This window comes from Rhinoderma darwinii, chromosome 1 (genome assembly GCF_050947455.1).
Source record: "Rhinoderma darwinii isolate aRhiDar2 chromosome 1, aRhiDar2.hap1, whole genome shotgun sequence".
Classification (NCBI taxonomy): domain Eukaryota; kingdom Metazoa; phylum Chordata; class Amphibia; order Anura; family Rhinodermatidae; genus Rhinoderma; species Rhinoderma darwinii.
The window spans coordinates 637,958,284-637,983,574 of NC_134687.1; the positions used below are offsets into that span (position 1 = coordinate 637,958,284).

The following is a 25,291-nucleotide window of genomic DNA, read 5'->3' on the forward strand; positions in this document are numbered from 1 at the left end:
AAAACCACTGCTGTTATCTATATTACAGCGCCGATCACATTATGTAGGAGAGAGGAACTTATAATCTGGTGACAGAGTCTCTTTAATGTTATGGCTGAACAGCATATGTGTGTGTGTGTGTGTGTGTGTATATGTATGTATGTATGTATGTATGTATGTATGTATGTATGTATGTATATATATATATATAATTTATCACAGTAGAAGTGGATTGTACAGTGAATGTAAACCGTCACCCAGGTAAAAGGTGAATGTGGAAGAAATCATACGTTTGAAAATAATAAATCCACATTTTCTAGTCATCATCTACACTCTCTAGTTTGTAAACCTTTACGTAGAATTAACAATTTGACGCGCAAGAAGTGCCATTGATCCTATTTTTCTGGCCAACATATATATATATATATCGGCCTTACACACACACACACACACACACACACACACATACACACTGCACATGAGGAAATTAACACTTCAAAAAATAAATAAATAAAATAGAATATATATATCTATATCTTCTCACCTTGTGATGTGCGTGGCTGGTAGTTCTCCATCATGACCTCCTCGTACAGATCCTTGTGTCCTTCTAGATACTTCCACTCCTCCATGGAGAAATAGACAGAGACATCCTGACATCTTATAGGAACCTGACACACACAATGATACTGTCATCACCCAGACACCTCCAGTGCTGTTACTGTAGAATTTCCCAGCATTCCCAGCAGTGTCACCTCTCCAGTCAGCAGCTCAGTCATCTTGTAGATCAGTTCTAAGATCTTCTTCTCATGTATCCGGGAGTGAGGGGGAGGCTCTGTGATGGGGCTCTGACTACTGCTCAATCCTCCTGACTCATGGATGATGCGAGTCGTACAGTCACCCGATGTCTTCTTCACTATTGTGTACTCCTGTGTATGGAGAGAGACACTTAGAGAACTGAACACAGTATTCCCCCCTCAGTAGAAAGAGGGAGATTGTGACCCCGCTGTATAGAGCTCTAGTGACCCCACATTTGTAATACTGGAGACCTTACCTACATAGAGACATTGAGAAAATAGAACGAGACCAAAACTAAAAAGGAAATAATATTGGGGCAACTAGATGGACCATGTGCTCTCCTCCTGCCGTCATCTTCTATGTTTTTATATAGATGTCATCCTGATTCACCTGGTTTTTCCTACTTGTCATTCTCATTGTGGCTAACTCTCCCCTCTCTCTCCATATATTCTTTTAGGTTCACACTTATTAAAATCTTTTATTTGCTCTTTAGTAGGAGGTGTAAAGGACATATATGCTTAGATGGTATTTGGTCACGATATCACTTATAAAATTATGAATTCTATACTCTCTATATATTTCGAGTTTGTATACATTACCATATGTCATCATCTCACACATATTATCCTTTACCACATATGCTTGTTTGAACGTACGTGTGTATTATTGGCATCCCCGGTTGGGGTGTGCTCGGTGAATTGTCACCTCTCACTGATGTGGGTGGTGTCCTTCGCCGATAATGTTCCAACCTTACACACACACCTTTGTGTGTGTGCATTTCTATTTTTTCATTTACTATGTGTCTCATGGGGTTGTGGGGTGCAGTGTGTTTTGCTGGGGGGTCCGGGTGGGGAGCCTTCCCTATCCGTTCCTCCGCCGCTGGTGCACGCTGTACTGCATAGTGGTATGATGCACTCCAGTTAAGTTACATTTATAGTGTTTGCAAAGGATTTAGTGTGTGACATTGTTGTACAGATATGTCATTTGTGTCTCGCAGTGGTGTGTGGTGTAATGTGTGCTACTGTGGGGGTCCGGATGGGTGACTTTCACCATCGGTGTTGGGCACTGGTGATGATCTTACCTAATCGTTCCTCCACCGTTGGTACACACTGTACTGCATAGTGGTGTGATGCACTCCGGTGTATGTTACATTTACAATGTTTGTAAAGGATTCAGTGTGTGACATGGTCATACAGAGATATAAATAGATATATATTTTGTATAACTAACTGTGACGTGGATTGATGGCTGTTGGTTGATATTGAAAACATCATGAACTCCTCTTTGAATTAATTCTCCGAAAAGTCTGTACGGCAAATTCGGACTCTAAAATCTAGATTTTTGACACATAGGGTGATGTGCGCATGCGCTTGATTGGCCGTCTACATGTTGTGCCAGAAGTTGTCAGAGTTAGGGCGGAAGTGCAGATGATGGAGAAATCTGCCACTGCACAGTACGCTCCTGACGCGGAAGACACACGTGGGGGGCTTAATGATCGCTATGCGCCATTGGTCACCAGTATACAGGTACATTATTTAAACCAAATTCCAGTACACTAACATCTTCTCCTGACGAAGGGTGCGAAACGCGCGTCGAGGTGTTCCTCTCCTGAGATCACTGATAGCCATCATGCCAGCCACAGGTAATGGATATGAAGTTCTGCTGATCATTTATGTAGGTTAGTCATCTATTACTTTATAGACTACATTGAAGGTGGATGTGCTAGTGGACCTCTGTCTAGAAGCATATTACTTGCTCTGCCTGTGTGTTGTTGCCCTACCTATTGCACATTATGTATTACCATATAGATTAGGCAATGGTGGTTATTTTCTGATGATCTCAGAGTTTTTTCCTTTTTAAGTATGTTTTAATATTTGTATGTATATTTATGTGAGTTGTTTTTTTTTCCCATATTTATGGAATAATAAAAAATAATATTTTGGACTAAATACATGTCTAAAGATTCTTTCTTGTATAGTATGGTAATATGAGACATATATAGGATTTCTTTGTCATTCTCATTGCTCTACAACATTACTATTGCTGCATTGGTGACATGACACATAACTGACCATATTGGTGGCTGATCTTCAGCATTTCTGTTGTTGGCTTACTGACGTCACTTGGAAGGTCTGGACGCTGTTATACAGGACACTGGATTCTTCCTATTATGTATTGTCCCTTCCCTATGTGTGACTTGTTCTATAATGTAGAAAAGTTTACCTCTCCGCTCAACAGGTAGATGATCTCCAAGGTGGAATTTAATAATCTTCTGCTTATCTCATTCCTGTCCTTGTCCATCCTTGGTGGGTTGTTCAGAAGGATCGCTGTGGAGAAGAGGCGAAAATTGAAGGAACTGGAGGATCTATTTGTTATGGAAATGCAAGTGGAGCGATACCTTAAGGCTGCTGGAGCCTGCCGGGAGAGAGCATGCACGTAAACCCGCAACCTCAAATCCACTCTGATCGACGGTGTCTAAGGCTACTCCAAGGTGTTCGCCAGAGCCGACCGCAAGGTGGGATGGACTTTGCTGCTTAGAACCCAGTTTGTCTTAACCCTTTCACGACCAAGGACGAAAATGCACGTCCTGGTCGGCTGCTAGTTCCCGCACCAGGACGTGCATTTTCGTCCGCATTTCAAACTGTCACTCTGTGTAAACACAGAGTGACAGACCCGCGCTGACAGTTGTCCCCGACAGCTGAGACATCAGTCTTGCCGGACAGCGGACCATCGCCGCTGCTTTCGGCAGTTAACCCCTTAAGTGCGGCGACGGATTGCCGTCACCGCATTTAAGTGGTTTGAAGCACATCGGCAGCCCCCACGAAGTGATCGTGGGGGCTACCGATGCTTGTCACGGCAATCGGAGGTCAGATAATCACCTCCGGGTTGCCATGTACGGAAGCCTCGGAGGAACAGCCTCCGGCCGTTCCTCCTCTGCTTCCTGTCAGTGTGACAGTCACGTCACAATGACAGTTAGAGTACATCACACTACGTGTGTAGTGTAATGTACTCTAGCAGCGATCAAAGCTGCAAGACTAAGTGTCCCCTAGTGGGACAAGTAAAAAAAGTTAAAAAAAAGTAATAAAAATGTTTCAAAAAAAGTGTAAAAATAAAAGTTATAAGTTCTACAAACTTTTTTTCCTATAATAAGACTTTTATTATAGAAAAAAAATGAACACGTTAAAAAAGTACACATATTTTGTATCGCCGCGTTCGTAACGACCCCAACTATAACACTATAATGTTATTTTTCCCGCACGATGAACACCCCAAAAAAAATCAATAAAAAACGATGACAGAATCACAATTTTTTTGGTCACCACTGCTCCCTAAATAAAGAATAAAAAGTGATCAAAAAGTCGCATGTACCCGAAAATAGTACCAATAAAAACTTCTATCCGTCCCGCAAAAAACGAGTCCTTACACAGCTTTTTTGACTAAAAAATAAAAAAATTATGGCTCTCTGAATATGGTGACACAGAAATTTTTGGGGTTTATAAATAAGTGATTTTATTGTGCAAACGCTAAAAAAAAGGACCAAACCTATATACATATGGTATCGCCGTATTCGTACCAACCCGCAGAATAAAGTAAAAATGTAATTTATAGCGTACGGTGAGCGCCGCAAAAAGAAAACCTAAAAAATGGTGTCAGAATTCCTGTTTTTTGCTCAGGATTGCAAAAAAATTGAACAAAAAGTGATAAAAAAAAAAAAAATCGCATGTACCCCAAAATGGTACCAATGAAAACTACAGATTGTCCCGCAACAAATAAGCCCTTACATGACTCCGGTGGTGAAAAAATAAAAAAGTTCTGCCTCTCAGAATATGGCGATGCAAAATGTTCCAAAAGCGGATAAGATCGGGCGCCATTTATCAGTGCGACACCAGTCACATATCTATGAATTATTATTTATTTACCCCATTATTATACCCTTATTATACCCTGATGTACCCCACACAGATTACATATACCCTGATGTACTCCGCACAGATTACATATGCCCCCCACATTATAAACTGAAATACCAGCGAAACCCAAAACAGAAAAACTACCAAGCAAAATCTGCGCTCCAAAAGCAAAATGGCGCTCCCTCCCTTCTGAGCCCTGCAGTGTGCCCAAGCAGCAGTTTGCGCCCACACATACGGTGTCGCCATACCCGAGAGAACCCGCTTAACGTTTTATGAGGTATTTGTCTTCTGTGGCACACACTGGGCACAACATATTATGCACTAAAATGGCATATCGGTGGAAAATTGCAATTTTCACTTTGAACCATCCGCAGTGCACTAACCCCTTTGCGCACTATGACTTAATTGCCCATCATGGTGCGGCGGTTGATGTATGGAGCCGGCTCACGTTCTGAGCCTGCTCCATACGCTGCGGGTGTCGGCTGTGTATTACAGCAGGCCCCCTCGGTACTAACGGACAGGAACAGCGATCGCTCTGTTACAGAAGCCTGTAAGAATAACAATATACTGCAATACATTAGTATTGCAGTGTATTGTACCAGTGATCCAATGATCGCTGGATCAAGTCCCCTAAGGGGATTGATTAATAAAATGTGTAGAAGAATTATAGTTATTAGTAGTGAGAATTATTTATTTTTTAAGTTAAAAAAACAAAACACCTTTTCGCATTTTTCTTCTAAAGTAATGTAAAAAAATGAACAAAATTGGTATCGCTACGTCCGTAAAAGTCCGAACTATTACAATATACCATTATTTAATTTGCACAGTGCACACCTTAAAAAAATTTAATAATTGAAACCGCCAAAATCGCAGTTTTTTTTTTTGTCACCTTCGCTCTAAAAAAAAAATGTAATACAACTTTTGAATCACTTTTTATGTACCAAAAAATGGTACCAATAAGAACTGCAGCTCCTCCCGCAAGAAATAAGCCCTCACACCGCTCTATTGATGGAAAAATAAAAAAGTTATGGCTCTTGGAAAGCGGGGAGGGAAAATCTAAAATAAGAAAGCAAAAACTGGATCAGTCCTGAAAGGGTTAATTCATTTCTAATGAAAAAAACGTATGACCCCATGTGGGGTATTTCCGTACTTGGGAGAAATTGCTTTATAAAAAATGGTTGTTTTTTTCCTTCTTTATCCCTTGTGAAAATGAGAAAATTCAACATTTTAGTGGAAAACATTTTGATATTAATTTTCGCGCCCTAATTCTAATAAACTCTGCAAAAGACCCGTGGGGTGTAAATGCTCACTATACCCCTAGAAAAATTCCTTGAAGGTTTTTCCAAAATGGGGTCACTTTTGAGGGGTTTCCACTGTTTTGGTCCCTCCAGTGCATTGCAAATGCGACATGGCACCGAAAACCATTCCAGCAAAATCATAAATCCAAATGGCGCTCCTTCCCTTCTGAGCCCTGCTGTGGGTCCAAACAGCAGTTTATTACCACATATGGGGTATTGTCGTAATCGGGAGACATTGCTTTACAAATGTTGGGGTGCATTTTCTTCGTTATTCCTTGTAAATAATAAAAATTTCTATGTTGTTTCAGAAAAAAAGTACATTTTAATTTTTACAGACCAATTCCAATATATTTAGCGAAAAACCTGTGTGGTCAAAATGCTAACTATACCCCTACATAAATACCTTAAGGGGTATAGTTTTCGAAATGGGGTCATTTATGGGCAGTTTCTATCGTTCTGGCAGCTCAAAGCTTCTCCAAATGTACAGTGGGGCCTAAAACATTTTCAAGCAAAATATGAGTCCTGAAAGCCTCCGGGTGCTCCCTTCCTTTGGGGCCCTGCCGTGTGTCCAAACAACGCATTAGGGCCACAATGCGGGTATTTTTGAAAACAGGAGAAAGAGGGTGATAGATTTTGGGGTGTGTTTCTTCATTTTCATATTCGCTTTACACAGAAATCGGTCTTCAAAGTGATACTTTTATGAAAAAAGTGTTTTTTGTTTTTTTTTCACCTGCTATGCATTAAATTTAGCAAAAAACTGTGGGGTCAAAGTACGCACTACACCCCTAGATAAATACCTTAAGGGGTATAGTTTTCTAAATGGGGTCGTTTATGGGGAGATTCTATCGCTCTGGTAGCTCAAAGCCTCTCCAAATGTACAGTGGGGCCTAAAACATTTTTAAGCAAAATATGAGTCCTGAAAGCCTCCGGGTGCTCCCTCCCTTTCGGGCCCTGTCGTGTGTCCAAGCAATGCATTAGGGTCACAATGGGGGAATTTTTGAAAACAGGAGAAACAGGGTGATATATTTTGGGGTGTGTTTCTTCATTCTCATGGTCACTTTACACAGAAATCAGTCTTCAAAGTGATACTTTTATGAAAAAAGTGAAATTATATTTTTTTACGCCTGCTTTGCATGAATTCTTACAAAAAAACTGTGGGGTCAAAATACTTACAACACCCCTTAATAAATACCTTAAGGGGTGTAGTTTTCAAAATGGGGTCACTTGTGGGGGTTTCCACCATTCTGACACCTATGAGCCTCTGAAAACCTGGCTTGGTGCAGGAAAACAAAATGTACTTCAAAATGTATAAAATGATTACTAAATTTGTAAGTCTTCCAAATTGCTCAAAAAAAATAATATTTTTTCAAAAGTGCTGCCAAGATAGAGTAAAGAGATGGAAATATATATTTAATTAAAAAAATTGTGCAGTATGTATGTACATATGTGACATATTGCAGTTAAAAATAGGGAAAAATGATAATTTTTACAAAATTTCTTCAATTTCTCTATTTTTTAATTAATTTCCGCAAATCGTATCAGTCTACTTTTACCACTAAAATAAAGTACAACATGTGACGAAAAAACAATGTCAGAATTACTTGGATATTCAAAACTTTCACAGAGTTATTCTCTGATAAAGTCAGACATACCAGATTTGACATATCTGGCTTGGTCATTAAGGTACAAACATGCCCGGTCATTAAGGAGTTAACAGAGTGTAGTTTTGAAAAAGTGCAATGCAGGAAAACTTGAGCTGGAAACCAGACAGCCAGTAGGTTAACTGAAAGTCCAAAAACGGAGTAGAGGTAATCAGACAAGCCACGGTCAAAACCAGCCGGGAGCGGATAATCAGAATCCGTAAGCAGAGGGTTAACGAGACACAAACCGAGGTCAGTATACACGAGGTCCAGAAAAAAGAAGTGCAGGAGCAGTTAGGAGCTTGATCAGAAACCAGGAGATAGGAAAATTCACAAGCAAAGACAGGTGGGAAAAGACATATAAATACAACCCCACAGCTGATTGGCAGAAGGACAGAGAAGAGAGATAAGCTCAAGGTAAAAGAAGAAATGGCCAGAAGCTAGACAGGTTGTCATAGCAACCTTAAAGAAACAGGTGTTTTCCGAACACTAGTACTACAGACGTCTTTATTAAGACAGAAGCAGCTGGAAATCATACAGGGGACAACATCATGTGTGAAATACAGAACCCCACTTGTTGAGCATTGAGAGAAACAGCTTCTCAGAGCCGTCACCATATGGATTAAAAGGGTATTCCCAAAACAGACATTTCTCCCCAAGATAAGCTAGAAATATCTGATAGATGCGGCTCCACCTCTGGCCGTGCTCGGCTGTTTCTGGAACTCCTATACCAGCGAATGGAGAGTGGTGCACATGTGTGGTCACCTCTCCATTCATTCTCCACCTGGATGCAGTCATCACCTCACCAGTCGGGTCAGGGGAACCCCGTTCTCCACATAGAGGTGGGACCCCCAATTATCTGATTTTTATGGCATATCCTGGGACTATAAATGATGAGATATTAGACATGACCTCAGAGATGCGGGAACTTTAGAGACATATAACATTCTTATTTATTACAGTAGTGGAAATATAAGAAGCTCCTTATTCATATTGTGTTCCTCTATTCCTCGTAGATTGTGATCAGGACACTCTCTCATGTAGCTAATAGTCATTGTATGTCCCCCTGTAACTAAGGCTCTGTTCACACCTGCAGGACGGATAAGGAAGTGATACACCCCAGTGACTTGGATGGCTGATAAATGTCCTTCCTGGTACAACCCCTGTAATAGGTGGCATGCAGGATAGCGGCCGGGCATGGGCGGAGTAACTGTACACCCAGCGTACGTCTCTCCCATGTCATACAGGGAGGGATGACTGATAACAGAGAGAACACTCGACCAGCGCCTGCTCTCTACCATTTACGCTGCAATCGCTGAAGGACATGATATCACCATTATGAGACCAGCAAAGGAGGGGCGGAGCTCAGCAATATAGAATAGTAGTGGATGAAGAACCTGTCACGTGAATGGTGCATCAGGGGGAGGACCTTAGAAGTGAAAAGAATGAAAGGTGGGTGAAGGACCTGTGATGATCACGTGACATGAGGGGGCGGGGTTTGGTGACGGGCAGAGCCCTGTAAAGGAGGAGCTCTGTGAAAGGGGCAGGGCTCCTGTGCTGTGTGGAGAAGTGATGGATTCAGTATTTTCTTCTTCTATAGGTTGTCAGCAATTGTGTAAGTGCTGGAGCCAGGGGAATGCTGGGAATTGTAGTCCTCTCCTCATATATCCCTCCCTGTAATGTCTGCTAATATCCAATAATTAGTCTGGAAATGCTGAAAGTCGTAGTTCTCCCCTCATATACCCCTACCTGTAATGTTCTCTAGTATCCAATAATAACATGGATATGCTGGGAGTTGTAGTTCTCTCCTCTTATACCTACTCCCTGGAATGATATTGTATTAGAACAGCCTGCACATGCTGGGAGTTGTAGTTCTTTACTCTTAAACTCCTCCCTGTAATGTCCTCTGACATTCCATAATAACAGCCTCAGCATGCTGGGAGTTGTAGTTCTCCCATCTTATACCCCCTCCCTGTAATGTCCTCTGATATCCCATAATAGCAGCATGGACATGTTGTGAGTTGTAGTTCTCTCTTCCTATGTACCCTTCTATGCAGGCCTTTGTTCATTCTGGTGCTGCAGCAGCTTTTCTAGATATTGATTTTATGTATTATTCCTGCACCTCCGGAGAAACCCATTGACATTTGTTCATTGGATGGTACTCGTGGTGTCTGGAGGATCGGTAAGATCCCGTACTCCTGGTCTGAAGTTTTCAGAAGGAAGTATCCCCTGTGAGACTATTTATTTTCTGTTAGTTCTCTCTCCCTCCTATCCAATTATTTTTGGGTATCCTAGGTTTCTCCTCCATAATCCAGTGTTTGATTGGACTTCAGGAGAATTAGTGCATTGGGGAAAGTTTTGTTCCCCGATTCTAGTCGCATTCACCAGTCTCCAGGTTCTGCCTGTTGAGTATAGAGAAATTGTGAATGTTCCCCCTCAGAGAGCAGGACTGCTCCATTGATATACGTACCCACGTTCCACAAACCTTAAAGGGAAGGTGTCACAAATTATTTTTTTTTTATATGCTATTGCTTTTAGTAGGTCATTAAAATTTATTTTATTTATTTGTGTTTTTGTGTTGTACTTTTTCCTTTTTTTACTTCTCTATGGGGGCTGCAATTTTTTTTTTCATCTCTGTATGTGTCGATTAACGACACATACAGAGATGGAATACGGCACATACATCCCCATAGAGAATGCGAACGGGAGCCGTTCCATTCACTATAGCGTACGCCGTCTGTGTGGGAACGGCGCATGCGCCGCTCCCACACAGACCAAAAGAAAGGTCTTCGGCAGAGCAACATCCAGCGCCATTTTCATGTGGACCGGAAGCCGCGGCCGGACAGTAAGATGACTACTTCCGGTCGCGGCTTCCGTCCATATGTTCAGAAGCAAGGACTAGGAGCGGAGGCAGCGGCGGCGGCAGGAGCAGGTAAGTTATGTTTGTGTATGTTCGTGTTATACTGTGTGATTACCACTGTATATAATCCTCCTACATTGTGCATTCGCTCAAAAAATGGCGGCACACAGTGTAGGAGGTCTGAACATTCAACCCCCTCCTTTCTCCTGGCACTAGCCAGGATAAAGGAGGGGGGATTGTTTGAGGACACTAGATCGAGTGTGTCTTCTCCAATTTTGCAGCATAAAGCAATGAGGTTGCTTTACCACATGCCAATGCTGCAATTTTGGGAATTGCTCCCTCTAGTGACCAGCACATGGAAATGTTATAAATTAGAATCTAATTTATAATATTTCCTGACTTGTAAAAATTTTTTAAAAAATTAGAACAATGTGTAATCATTTATATATTAACTGTTTAACTAAAAAAAAAAAAACATTTCTGATGCCCTTTCTTGCAGTTTTCTACAGCAACATGTGGAGACCCCTGTACCTTCTTTCATCATTCCCCCTGAAAAAATTGTGACAGGGCAAACACAGGATATTTCAGATTTACTTCTGCAGGCTCAAACTCAGGCACCTCCAGAGAAACCCGCCCAATGGTTGTATGTTCCTAGTAACCTGCTGTTCCTTTAGAGTGTCATGGTAGTATGTTGGCGGGTCATTCAGGTATCACTAAGATGTATAAGTCCTTGCCTCGATCAGTTTGGTGGCCAGATATGAGGAGAGATGTAGAAAGGTTTGGTGGGGAATGTGACATTTGTGCTCACAATAAGACATCTACAGCATTACCCTTTAGTTGGTTAAAACCTTTGCCCAATCCCGGGAATCCTTGGACACAAATACGATATCCATGGAATTTATTGTCGAGTTGCCCAGTTCCGGGAGGAGGGATACCAATTGGGTTGTTGTAGACAGGTTCAGAAAAATGGCCCATTTTATACACTTGTCTGGCTGGCTCTCTGCTGATAAGCTGGCTACTCATTTTGTTCAACAAGTTGTGAGACTTCATGGTATTTCTGAAAATATTGTATCCAACAGGGGTTCACAGTTTGTGGCTAGATTTTGGAAGGCCTTTTGTGCAAATTGAGGTATTGATTTCGATTTCTCCACCACCCATCAACAACAGACCAATGGTCAGACAGATAGTGAACCTGACATTAGAGCAATATCTCTGGTGTAATGTTTCAGAACAACATGATGATTGGCTCCAATTATTGCCGTAGGCAGAGTATGCTTATAAGAATTTGTGTCATGCATTCACTAATCTCCCTCAGTTTTTCCGTAATTATGGTTTTCACCCCAAGGCATCTTCATTTACCGGCAGTGTGGGTTTTCACATTCCATTGCTCAGACTGAGGATTAAGTTATTGAAGTCAGTGTGGAGTAAGGTCCATGGGGCTTTGGGCTGAGCTGCCCTTCGTGCTAAACGCAAGTTTGATCGCCAACACAGGCCACATTACTTCAAAGTGGAAACTAGAGTGTGGTTGTCCACCAAAAACGTTATTTATCTAAATTTATTGGTAGTTTTAAGACAAATGAATCCAGCTTCGTTTATGTTGGATTTACAACAAAGCATGAGAATGCCCTGAACTTTTCATTGTACTCTTTTTAAACCAGTGTCTTCTTTTAGAAGAGCGATCTGTAGAACTCCTTCTGTTTTGGTCCATGGTCAGACTGAGTATGTGGTCTAGAGGTGCCTTCATTCTGAATGGCATGGCAGACAACTCAATTACCTTGTTGACTGGCGGGGCAATGACCTCGAGGAAAAGTCGTGGGAATGGCTAGAAACATCCATTCTGATATATTGATATGAGCCATTCATGCAGTTAATCAAGATAAACCCAGGATTAAAGGTTCATCAGTCCTCCTTTAATGGGGGAGGGGGTCATGTTACAATTAGCAGCAGGACTGGATTTTATCATAATTTAGCTTTGCCTGGTTAATTAGGGCAGAGTACTTTTCTTTTTTTTTTTTTATATACTTCAGGCCTGGATTACTCAGCTGCTGGTTATATTGTTTCTGGCATATGTTTAATTCTTTCCAGATTCTAGTTGGTAATGTTGTTCTTGTCTATGTGTTTGTTTGTACTGTTGGTACTCTGAGAGACCTAGTTTTTGTATAGTGGATTTTATGTGTATCCTGGGATCAGTAGTTCCAATGGTTTGTTTACGCTTCTTGTGAGTTTGATCTGCTGACAATCTGTCTTTCCCTGCTGTGGGATATTCAGATAGGGTCTGTGAGTGCTGTTAATTCTGATATTCATCTGCCATTCACTTAGGCGTCTCCGTATTCAACTACCTTTAGTGTTCGGTTCCGCTTATCCACTGGTGAGTACCTTTGCCTTTTATTTTCTGTCAGTGTTGATGCGTGCTTCACACATGTGATTGCGATTGTCTGGTGTTGAGGTTTTAAGCACTACCAGCGGCATAACAAGCGCTAAGACGGAACCTTACCCTAAAGTGCACTTATTATTCTGGGTGAATTTCCTGAATAAGATGTCATGTGTGTGTGTGTGTGTGTGTGTGTGTCTGCTCTCCCATACACAGCACACAGAGAAGATCGTGCTCCTCTCTCTCTCACATTCAAAAGCAGCATGGAGAACATTATACAGCACTACTGAGCAGCGTAGCTGTGAATCCAGCAATGGGGTTAGATAGAACACTTACTACAAGCAAAAGCAGCATGGAGGACATTATAAAATAAATAATGGGCAGTGTAGCTGTCAATTCACTACTGGTGTGAGATATAGCATTACTAGAAGCAGCATCTGTGTGTCTCTCTCTTTATGCAGCAGCTCTTTCCTTCATCCTCTCCATAGACTTTTATGGGAAGTAGCTTTAACCTGATCTTAGTCTGCAGACACCTGTGTATGGATTTTATCAGTAAATTCAGAGCAGAAGTTGGAGAGAGATGAGGAGAGGAGTCTGATAAGTGGAGAAAAAAAGCATCTTTCTGTAATAAGATAAATTACAAAGTTTCTTATCTTCTCATATACTGATATTGATTTATGGGGAAACATTTTTAAACAATAGTTAATCTACAAGGAACCTCTGAAGTCACTTTCTAAAATTATTATAACTTACCTGTGGTAAAACCTCCTGAAATTTTCTCCTCCACTTCACTCTTACATGGTTGATCGCCCCTCACCCGCTCTTTTTCTGATTTATCCTCCGCTTTATTATAAGTCAGATCTTCCCCCTGATTTCACATATGTAACAATTCAGTACAATACAGAAGAGAGTGCGAAGAATGTAACAGATCAACATAAGAAACCACCAAAATCTATCACCACATCTATGACCGCAGGACCAAAAACCTCCACACCCCCCTATATAGATCTGGTATAGGACTCAGATTCATCTACCTGATGATTCACTGGGACATTGTGATTTTCCTCTGGACAGTCCTGGGAATACAGAGGACTGGGACATCTCTCTGGTGGATTTCTCCTACTGGATTCATCTGTAGGGAACACACAGTGAATGAATACATGACTACTGTATATCTGTCTATATATCAGACACTTCTCTCAACGCCTTCAATTCCATGTTTCATTTTAGAGCGTAAATGATAGTACTTGGGTCCTCACCAACTGTGCTTGGATCCTAGCAATTAGGAGTTTGCAGGCCTGATGTGGCCGATGGGCAAATGAGAGGCAATAGTTTTGCAAGGGAAAGATGGCTTTTACTCCGCTATAATATTCAACGTACAAACTTGAAAGCGGCAGGGCGCATCCCAGGGCGTCGCCTGCTTATTAGCCCCTTAAATAGGCTCTGTCACCACATTATAAGTGGCCTATATTGTACATTATGTGATCGGCGCTGTAATGTAGATTACAGCAGTGTTTTTTATTTAGAAAAACGATGATTTTTGACGGAGTTATGACCTATATTAGCTTTATGCTAATGAGTTTCTCAATGGACAACTGGGCGTGTTTTACGATATGACCAAGTGGGCGTTGTGGAGAGAAGTGTATGACGCTGACCAATCAGTGACCAATCAGCGTCATACACTTCTCCCCATTCATTTACACTGCAGATAGCGATATATCTATATCGCTATTTGCAGTCACATAAACACACTATAACGCTACTCATGTGTCATGACAATGAATATACATTACCGCCAGCCAGGACGTGATGTGTATTCATTCTCCTGACCACTTCTGTAGCGTCTCTGTGATTTACAACACAGCAGGCGTAGTCTCGCGAGATCACACTGTAAACTGTCATTCACAGCGAGATCTTGCTGTGCTGTAAATAACACAGACGCTACAGAAGTGGTCAGGAGAATGAATACACATCACGTCCTGGCTGGAGGTAATGACTATTCATTGTCATGACACATGAGTAGCGTTATAGTGTGTTTATGTGACTGCAAATAGCGATATAGATATAGATATATCGCTATCTGCAGTGTAAATTAATGGACAGAAGTGTATGATGCTGATTGGTCAGCGTCATACACTCCTCTGTACAACGCCCACTTGGTCATATAGTAAAACAGTTACGTTTTACATATAGGCGTGTATTCTCCTTTTCTCCTCTCTGTGCATAAATATAGTAAAACACGCCCAGTAGTTCATTGAGAAACTCATTAGCATAAAGCTAAAATAGGTCATAACTCAGTCAAAAATGATCGTTTCTCTAAATAAAAAACACTGCTGTAATCTACATTACAGCGCCGATCACATCATGTACAATATAGGCCACTTATAATGTGGTGACAGCGGCTCTTTAAGCACCAAGCCAATTTTTGCCATAAAGACCAAGATCATTCTGTTGTTTTGGCCTCCTCAACACTAGGATAAGTTTGTTTGTGAATTCAAGTAGGGTCTGTGACCGCTGCTCCAAACTCCTGATTTTCAGACGTTTTTTAATCAAAGTCCTGCTTTTCGCTGCATTTTTAACGGCCGTTTTTGTGGCTGTTTTTCTAGATTTTTCAGCCATTTTGCAGGACGTTTATGGCCCGAAAAAACTAGTAAAAACACTCTGTGTGAACATACCCTAACAATACTACATTACTATAATACTCCATTACTATAACAATCCTCCTGAACCCGAATGTGATGTCAGGGGCAACCCCAGAGTCGGATTCCCAGGCAGAGTGCTAGTAGCGCTCTGCCTGGAACTCCAGCTCTGCTCCGGACATACCTGTCCATATATGGACAGTGATGTCAGGGGCTTCCTAAGAGAAGGAGTCCCGGAGCAGAGCGCTAGTATAAGCTGGACTCTGGGACTCTGGCTCTGGGGAAGCCCCTGACATCACTGTCCATATATGGACAGTGACGTTAAGGGCTTCATCATTCGCCGGCGAACTCCTCCTTCGGCCTGCTTGCTCCTCTCCTGATGGAGCTACGGTGCCCCGCGGGCCGCAGATGACAGCCTCGAGGGCCGCATGCAGCCCGCATGTTTGAGACGCCTGTTATAAGGCCTGCAAAGTCATTTGTTCTGGCCCTTCGGCACCCCACAGTTACAAACAACAAAGGGCCACAAGTCTCTATTTCAGGCCAGAGAATAAGCCATGCGCATGCAACCACTGGAAGAAGCAGAGTTCCGATTCCCTGTTCTCAGTAATGATGGAGGACACAGGAGGTCGGAATCCCACTTACTGTCATTTTACGAACTGTTTAATTGTAGGACAACGCTATAAGGGGCACAGTTCTGTTAAAGCAGTAGCTGGCACCTAAATGGAAAAGCTTTCTGCAGTCTGACCTCATATTGATGGGATTGTACACTCAATGTGAGGCGTAGTCACTCCTACTGCTAGTGACATGAGGTCAAGTGACTTGGGTCAGGGGACTGGACTGGTCCACTCCCGGGCCGGCACTAACCGACCTTACTCAGACTGCCGCCACCTCATTCACTAGTAGACACTAGATGACACTACTTGGCTCTCTCTGCCCTCCTCCTGCTCCTAAAATTTAGAAATTTAGCTGAAGCTTCATGTAGAGTTAGGACCTAAATGCATTTGTCGTGAGCCACAGCCTACTTAGACACGCCTCACCAAAGAACAGCACTTCCAGCCATCACATTAGGGGTTAGTTAATTAAATGTTTGACCAAATATAGCTGGCTAATTTTTAAGTTGATCATTTTGTATGGTCTGCGAATGATGTTATAAATATCCAAGGGCAGTCAACAACTGTTAAAAATTGGTGTTTCCAAATAATCACGGATCGTTTTTTTTTTATTAATCCAATATATATATAAAAAAAAAACATCTTTAAACCCACATGAAAACTTCTTAAAGACCCTTACAGCGTACCTAATTTTTAGATGACTTTTCAAAATAATCTGTCATATGTGTGTACAGGAGGAATGACACAGTTTCTCGCTATTGCATGACTTGTATATGGCATTCTTGTAGTAGTTTTCCCTCTGCAGGCTCTTAATTCTCAATTAATTTCCCTGAGGTAGTGGAGTCTAACTGCTATCATGTCTTCTATACACTGCACACACAGAACAGAGAGCCATCCTGATCCACTATCTCTCTGTAGCACACCCTTAGAAGCTGCAAAAGCATGGAGCACATCATACAACAGTAAGAAGCAGTATAGCGAAAGTCCAGCACTGGGGTGACATAACTCTTACCAGCAGCCCATGTCTCTTATTTCTGCTTCTGCTCCCCCTCCCCACTTCAAACAAGTCTATTGACAACAGCGTCGGTGTCTTTGTGCTCCTGCTCCTACACCCTACCCTCTACATAGACTATAAGCAGCAGCGTCCGTGTGTCTCTCATCCAGTGGCACTAACTTCACATAAAATTTGCGGCTTGAGAAAGGCTCAGGTTGTGTGAGCCGAAACGTCGCACTTTTGGGGTCAATAAAGCACCCTATTTTTTCACTATAAGCCTTTGTGAGTGCTGCCTATTTACTGTTTTTTGTCTAGAGGGACAGTGGTCAGTTCCCGAAGGCTTGCACCCCCCTTTCATGTAAGCGGTCACCCAAATATATATTTCCAAAAATCAGGCAGCACTCCAGAGATGTAGCAAAAAATAGAAAAAGTGCTTTAATCCATCAGTCAAAAATTATAAAAAAAACATTTGACTGATGGATTAAAGCACTTTTTCTATTTTTTGCTACATAGTCTACCTAATTGGAGAACACCAGAAATAGAAGATCCCTAAATACATTAGTAACCATGTATTATACCTAGTGCATCGTATCTATAGGGACCAGGGCATAACAGCCCATAAAGAACATGGTGGTAACGGTGGAGCCCGCTGATATCTAACAAAACCTAAAAATTGAAGTCTGACACACCAGAGTACATATAAAACAATGTAACTTTATGGAAAAAATAATAAAATAGCACACATTTAAAAACAGAGATGATTTCAACAGTGCGGAAAGACAACCAGATTTGTACAAAAAGGATAAAGTAATCCAATAGAAGATAGATGCCACAAAGAATCGAAATTACAATTACAATATGTTAAAAAAAATATACTGTATACATATATGATGTATTTTAAATGTGTGCTATTTTATTATTTTTTCAATAAAGTTACATTGTTTTATATGTACTCTGGTGTGTCAGACTCCAATTTTTAGGTTTTGGTATTTTTTGCTACATGTCTGGAGTGCTGCCTGATTTTTGGAAATATATATATATATATATATATATATATATATAGTGCAGGTTTAAACTTGCTGCGATTGAGCAGCTGAATGTCGGGTGCCCAGCAGTCAGACTGCCAGGAACCCTGGAGAGAACAACTTCTGTCTTCTCTGTACTCATGTACACGCTGTGTATAGAATAGAGGCCGCTGCCCCTATTGGTCCTGGTGGTCATGTGACTAGTCACATGATTGCCGAGATGCTGGTAGGAGGAGGTTGCTGCTGGGTCTAACTGAACCCAGCGCAGCCCAATCAGTGACAATAAGCACAACAAGTGTATGTTCACATAGGGAGGATACGCTGTGCCACAGGGAATTCCGGCTGAAGAACCGCACCAAATAGTGGTGCAGTTTTTTTTTTTTACAAAAAGTCTGCTGCGGAAAATAAAAAAAAATAGATACTTAATATGGCGATGAGCCCCTCCGATGTCCTGCAGCTCTGGGAGAACGGTTCATCCAAAGTGACCACTGCAGCCTGTGATTGGTTGCAGTGGTCACATGGAATGAAATGTCTTCCCAGGAGGCCGGCCTGGAAGAAGAAACACAGACTTCTGGTTAAGGATTTTACTTCTTTTCTGAGTTGCGATTTTTGCAGCAGAATCGCTGCATTTCCGCCGCCAAAAAAACTGCTTGTTGCAGGTTTTATCTCACCATTCAATGGGGAAAATCCGCAAAAAAATTAGTAGCGTTTACGCAAATACAATTGACATGCTGTGGACTAAAAAAAAACGCACTGCAGGTCAATTTCTGAGCGTCTTTTCCGTTCAGCATTTACGCAGCGTGTGGATGAGATTTGTTCTATCTCATCCACTCTGCTGCTATTGTATAATCTGCAGATTTTCCGCAACGAAATATGCAGTATTTACGGCTCCCTGCTCCACCATAGTATTCAATTGCTTCTGTGACCTGATGAAAAACAAGTCTGATCCATGGAGGCCGCACCTCACAACTTACAAGACTTGAAGGATCTTCTGCGAAGGTCAGATCCCACAGGAACCTTCAGAGGTATTGTGGAGTCCATGCCTTGATGGGTCAGAGCTGTTTTGGCGGCACCTACACAATATTAGGCAGGTGGTTTTAATGTTATGGTTGATTAGTGCAGATCTTAGTTTTGTGAACTACTAGTCTAAAGCCAGCAATACACTCTAGATATGTGTCAGATGAACCATCGTTCCTCCATATACATGCGTGCTCGGTCAGATGAGTATATGTTTTCAATAGGGAGAAAACCGCAGCCGGACTCCTCTGACAGCGACTTATCTACTAAGAAAAGGATCGGGCATGTTGAAATTCCACAGCCCGATCCTTCTCTCTCCTGACATCTGCCGTCCGAGGAGAGTTGGGAAGTCGCCATACACATTAGAAAATCAGCGGGTCCGGCCCACGTACATGTAATGTGTATGACCAGCTTAGCACACTAGCGGAGATTGATGACTGGCAGTAACATACACCTGGTACGACTGCCCATCCTCCACACTAAAGATGAGTGGCATGTTACAGTATATGATTATTTTGTTCCTCCCCACAAATGCGCACAGATTTGTAAAATAATGGGGAGATTTACAGCAGGTGATCTCAATGTCTTTCGGGGGCTGATATTAACCCCTTCAAGCATCACTCATTACATGTTCTGAACGGACAGGAGGTAAAGCAAGGAACGTGTTTGTAGCTCAGGCATCAGCCCCATCAGGAACGTCTGTCACACCTTCAGATTTTATGATCAGGATCACAAAGGAAAAGCGGTCAATCATTCTGTGTGGGCAGGGGAAGCAGGACTCACAGGCTCTCTCTAGGAGTCCTGGCAGCATTTATACCGTTCTTTACATGAAAATACTGAATAATGTCATAGAAAACGTTATATCCCAGATCTCAGCGTCTACCCCCCGATCCTATGCTGCCCTCCGATAGGGGAACATAAGAGACCTGACACATCCACACTAAATGGATTGGTCTAACTGGACAAATCTTCTCAAAAAGAAAGTACCCAAGACCTCTCCTCAGGCCCGTATCCTCTCCAATGGACCAGGTACTGGAGGGAGCCTTGGACCATCCTGCTGTCCACAATCTTAGCCACCTCGAATTCTACCCCTTCAGGGGTGAGAACAGGGACCGGGAGTTTCCTCAAGGCAGCCAAGGACGGGGAGCAGCGTTTCAGGAGGGAGGCATGAAACACGTTGTGTATTTGAAAGGACGGGGGTAACTCAAGCCGGAAGGAGACAGGGTTAAGGACCTCAATGACCTTGTACGGCCCTATTTACCGGGGAGCAAACTTTTTGGATGGAACTTTAAGGCGCAAGTTTTTTGAAGACAGCCACACCAGATCCCCGACCACAAACAAGGGGTTAGCAGAACGTCTTTTATCTGCCTGAGTCTTTTGTATACTCTGGGAAGCCTCAAGGTTCTTCTGAACCTGGGCCCAGACTGCGCACAGTTCCCGATGAACGACATCTACCTCGGGATTGTTGGAACCACCAGGTGAAACGGAGGAGAACCGTGGATTAAACACAAAATTACAGAAAAAGGGGGAGACCCCTGACGAGTTACTGACCCGGTTATTAAAGAGGCTCTGTCACCAGATTTTGCAACCCCTATCTGCTATTGCAGCAGATAGGCGCTGCAATGTAGATTACAGTAAAGTTTTTATTTTTAAAAAACGAGCATTTTTGGCCAAGTTATGACCATTTTTGTAGTTATGCAAATGAGGCTTGCAAAAGTCCAAGTGGGTGTGTTTAAAAGTAAAAGTCCAAGTGGGCATGTATTATGTGCGTACATCGGGGCGTTTTTAATACTTTTACTAGCTGGGCGCTCTGACGAGAAGTATCATCCACTTCTCTTCAGAACGCCCAGCTTCTGGCAGTGCAGACACAGCGTGTTCTCGAGAGATCACGCTGTGACGTCACTCACAGGTCCTGCATCGTGTCAGACGAGCGAGGACACATCGGCACCAGAGGCTTCAGTTGATTCTGCAGCAGCATCGGCGTTAGCAGGTAAGTCGATGTAGCTACTTACCTGCAAACGCTGATGCTGCTGCAGAATCAACTGTAGCCTCTAGTGCCGATGTGTCCGACACGATGCAGGACCTGTGAGTGACGTCACAGATCTGCACTGCCAGAAGCTGGGCGTTCTGAAGAGAAGTGGATGATACTTCTCGTCAGAACGCCCAGCTAGTAAAAGTATTAAAAACGCCCCGATGTACGCACATAATACACGCCCACTTGGACTTTTACTTTTAAACACACCCACTTGGACTTTTGCAAGCCTCATTTGCATAACTACAAAAATGGTCATAACTTGGCCAAAAATGCTAGTTTTTAAAAAATAAAAACGTTACTGTAATCTACATTGCAGCGCCTATCTGCTGCAATAGCAGATAGGGGTTGCAAAATCTGGTGACAGAGCCTCTTTAAGGGAAAATTCGGCGAGGGAAATGAAGGAGACCCAATCATATTGACAGTCAGAGATAAAACACCTTAAATATTGTTCTAGAGACTGATTAGTCCTCTCTGTTTGGCCATTAGTTTCAGGATGGAAGGCCGAGGAGAAGGACAGATCAATCTCCAACATCTTACAGAAAGCTCTCCAAAACAATGAAACAAATTGTACCCATCTGTCAGAAACAATATTGACAGGAACCCCATGGAGACGCATAATATGTTTGACAAACAAGGTAGCTAACGTCTTGGCATTGGGTAGTTTCTTGAGGGGCACAAAGTGGCATATCTTACTGAAGCGGTCTACTACAACCCACACCACCGACTTGCCTTGGGATAGAGGCAGATCGGTGATAAAATCCATGGAGATATGGGTCCAAGGTCTCTGAGGAATGGGCAAAAAACATAGTAAGCCCGCTGGTCGGGACCTGGGAGTCTTGGACCTAGCACAAATTTCACAAGCGGCGACGTAGGCCTTAACGTCTTTAGGCAACCCAGGCCACCAATAGGTTCTAGAAATGAGGTGCTTGGCACCCGGGATGCCAGGATGGCCAGCTAGTGCAGAGTCATGATTTTCCCTGAGTACCCTTAGCCGGAATTGCAGGGGAACAAACAGCTTGTTCTCAGGAAGGTTCCCAGGAGCTGAACCTTGATCAGCCGCAATTTCGGAGACCAAGTCAGAATCAACAGAGGATATGATTATACCTGGGGGCAAAACACATGCAGGATCCTCCTGCGAAGGAGGGCTGGCCATGAAGCTATGCGACAGTGTATCAGCTTTAATATTTTTAGACCCAGCCCTATAGGTGACCACAAAGTTGAATCTAGTAAAAATCAACGCCCATCGAGCTTGTCTCGGGTTTAGCCTCCGGGCAGATTCTAGGAAAACCAGATTCTTGTGGTCGGTAAGGACCGTTACCTGGTGCCTAGCCCCCTCCAAGAAGTGGCGCCACTCTTCAAATGCCCTTTTAATGGCTAAGAGTTCGCGGTTGCCAACGTCATAGTTACTCTCAGTTGGCGAGAACTTCCTGGAGAAATAGGCACAGGGACGGAGATGGGTGAGAGACCTGGTACCCTGGGACAATGCAGCACCCACTCCCACCTCGGAGGCGTCAACCTCCACGATAAATGGCTCCATTTGGTTAGGCTGAATCAGCACTGGGGCAGAGATAAAGCACTTCTTAAGGATCTCAAAAGCCTGGACCGCCTCCAGAGGCCAGTGGAGGATATAAGCACCCTTGCGAGTAAGATCCGTAAGATGCTTAGCGATGACCGAAAAGTTAGCAATAAATCTCCTGTGGTAATTAGCAAACCCCAGGAAGCACTGTAACGCCTTCAGGGAGACAGGTTGGACCCATTCAGCCACAGCCTGAGCCTTGGCAGGGTCCATGCGGAATTCATTAGGAGTGAGGATATGACCCAAAAATGGTATCTCCTGCACCCCAAACACACATTTTTCGGTTTTAGCAAACAGTTTGTTTTCCCGAAGGGCCTGGAGCACCTTCCTGACATGCTCAATGTGGGAGGACCAGTCCTTGGAAAACACAAGTATGTCATCAAGCTACACTACAAGAAATACCCCCAGGTAGTCTCTCAAAATCTCATTAATGAAATTCTGGAAGACCGCGGGAGCATTAAACAACCCAAAGGGCATGACGAGGTATTCGAAATGACCTTCGGGCGTGTTAAACGCAGTCTTCCACTCATCCCCTTCTCTGATTCGGATATGGTTATAAGCCCCCCGAAGATCAAACTTAGAGAACCATTGGGCTCCTTGAACCTGATTGAAGAGATCAGGAATCAAAGGAAGGGGATACTGGTTCCTTACAGTGACCTTATTCAAGTTTCGGTAATCGATGCACGGCCTAAGACCGCCATCCTTCTTCCCTACGAAGAAGAAGCCAGCACCTACCGGAGAAGTAGAGGGGCGAATGTAACCCTTGGCCAGGCTTTCCTGAATATACTCTCTCATGGCTTCACGTTCAGGACAAGAGAGATTAAATATCCTTCCTTTAGGGAGCTTAGCTCCTGGTACCAAATCGATAGCGCAATCGTATTCTCTGAGGAGGTAACTCTTCGGAGGCCTTTTTAGAAAAAACATCAGCGAAGTCCTGAATAAACTCAGGTAGAGTGTTCACCTCCTCAGGGAGAGAAATAAAATTTATAGAAAAACATGACGTCAAGCATTCATTACCCCATTTAGTAAGATCCCCCGTATTCCAGTTAAACGTGGGATTATGCCTCTGCAACCAGGGAAGGCCTAAAACAAAATCGGACGATAATCCCTGCATCACCAGTACAGAACACTGCTCCAAATGAATGGAGCCAACAAGGAGTTCAAATACAGGGGTATGCTGTGTAAAATAACCATTAGCAAGTGGAGTGGATACCCACTACCGGGACAGGTTTAGGCAAATCAATCAATGACATAGCTAGAGACATAGCAAATTCCATAGACATAATATTAGCAGAAGACCCTGAATCCACGAAAGCACTGCCGGTGGCAGACCTACCCTCAAAAGAGACCTGAAAGGGAAGCAAGATCTTATTAGGTTTCATATTTACGGGAAATACCTGTGCGCCCAAGTGACCTCCCTGATGGTAACAAATATTGTCACATTGTCTCTGATTGGTTAACCTCAAGCCTACACCCCTTCTGAATGATATTATTGTAATTGAGTTTGGAACCCCAAGAGGAGTATTTTGAACATATCAGCAGCGTCTGTGTGTTTTTTCTCCTCTCTCGATATATATCGGTATGAAATATCCTAATTAGGATGCTGGATAAAGTTCCTGGCGTGAGTGTCTTTTGGAACACTCATCTAAATTTCAGTCTAATATATTTTGAGCCATTGACTTCCACGACAATCCCGAGGCCATTGACTTCCACGACAATCCCGAGGCAACAATCTTTACACTGCAGAAACCCAATTCTCCATAAAGTGAAAAATACTCTCCTCATCTTGTAGAGATCATAGGAGCAGCGCAGATCAGTCACTGGTTATTTAAGAGGATATTCACACATGGAGAAATGGTGGCCGAAATTTGTGACCATCCAACTAATCTGAATTTTAATAAAGATTCATGCACCTGCTTCAGAAATATGGAAACTTCTACAACAAACCTGTGAACATTCCCTAGTGCAGCAAAGCAAGGAACGTGTGATCGGAGCACAGGAATCACATGTATATGTATGTATGTATATATATATATATATATATATATATATACACAGTCCAGTTGTAGATGAACACAGCACTCCACACAGCTATATATTAGGCCATGTGCATGTTACCAGAGGATGAATCAGTTCCCCAACTAAAATACATAAGAACCATAGGACGAAATAACGCCACCAGGACTTCCAGATAGATGAAAAAAGGGTGGATTTATTCACCTCAAGTGAGCAGCGACATTTCGGTTGGTCACAGAACCTTTCTCAAGCTGTACATATAGCTGTGTATATATATATATATATATACACACACACACACACACACACACACACACTGCACATGAGAAAATTAACACTCCAAATAATAAAGAAATAAAATAGAATATATATATCTTCTTACCTTGTGATGTGCGCGGCCGGAAGTTCTCCATCATGACCTCCTCGAACAGATCCTTGTGTCCTTCTAGATACTCCCACTCCTCCATGGAGAAATAGACAGTGACATCCTGACACCTTATAGGAACCTGACACACACAATGATA

The 25,291-nt window shown here is 42.7% G+C and overlaps 1 protein-coding gene across 1 annotated transcript in view; it reads right to left on the bottom strand.

Moving 5' to 3' along the window:
• LOC142655485 (uncharacterized) overlaps positions 1–25,291 on the bottom strand; it is a 72,074-nt gene that overhangs the window by 40,825 nt on the left and 5,958 nt on the right. Inside the window, exons 4-9 of the mRNA XM_075829753.1 lie at positions 25,150–25,273; positions 13,889–13,986; positions 13,608–13,722; positions 2,998–3,101; positions 732–905; positions 524–647 (exon numbers count right to left, since the gene is read on the bottom strand). Coding sequence (XP_075685868.1) covers positions 524–647; positions 732–905; positions 2,998–3,101; positions 13,608–13,722; positions 13,889–13,986; positions 25,150–25,273 — 739 coding nt within the window. The remainder of the gene's footprint in view (positions 1–523; positions 648–731; positions 906–2,997; positions 3,102–13,607; positions 13,723–13,888; positions 13,987–25,149; positions 25,274–25,291) is intronic.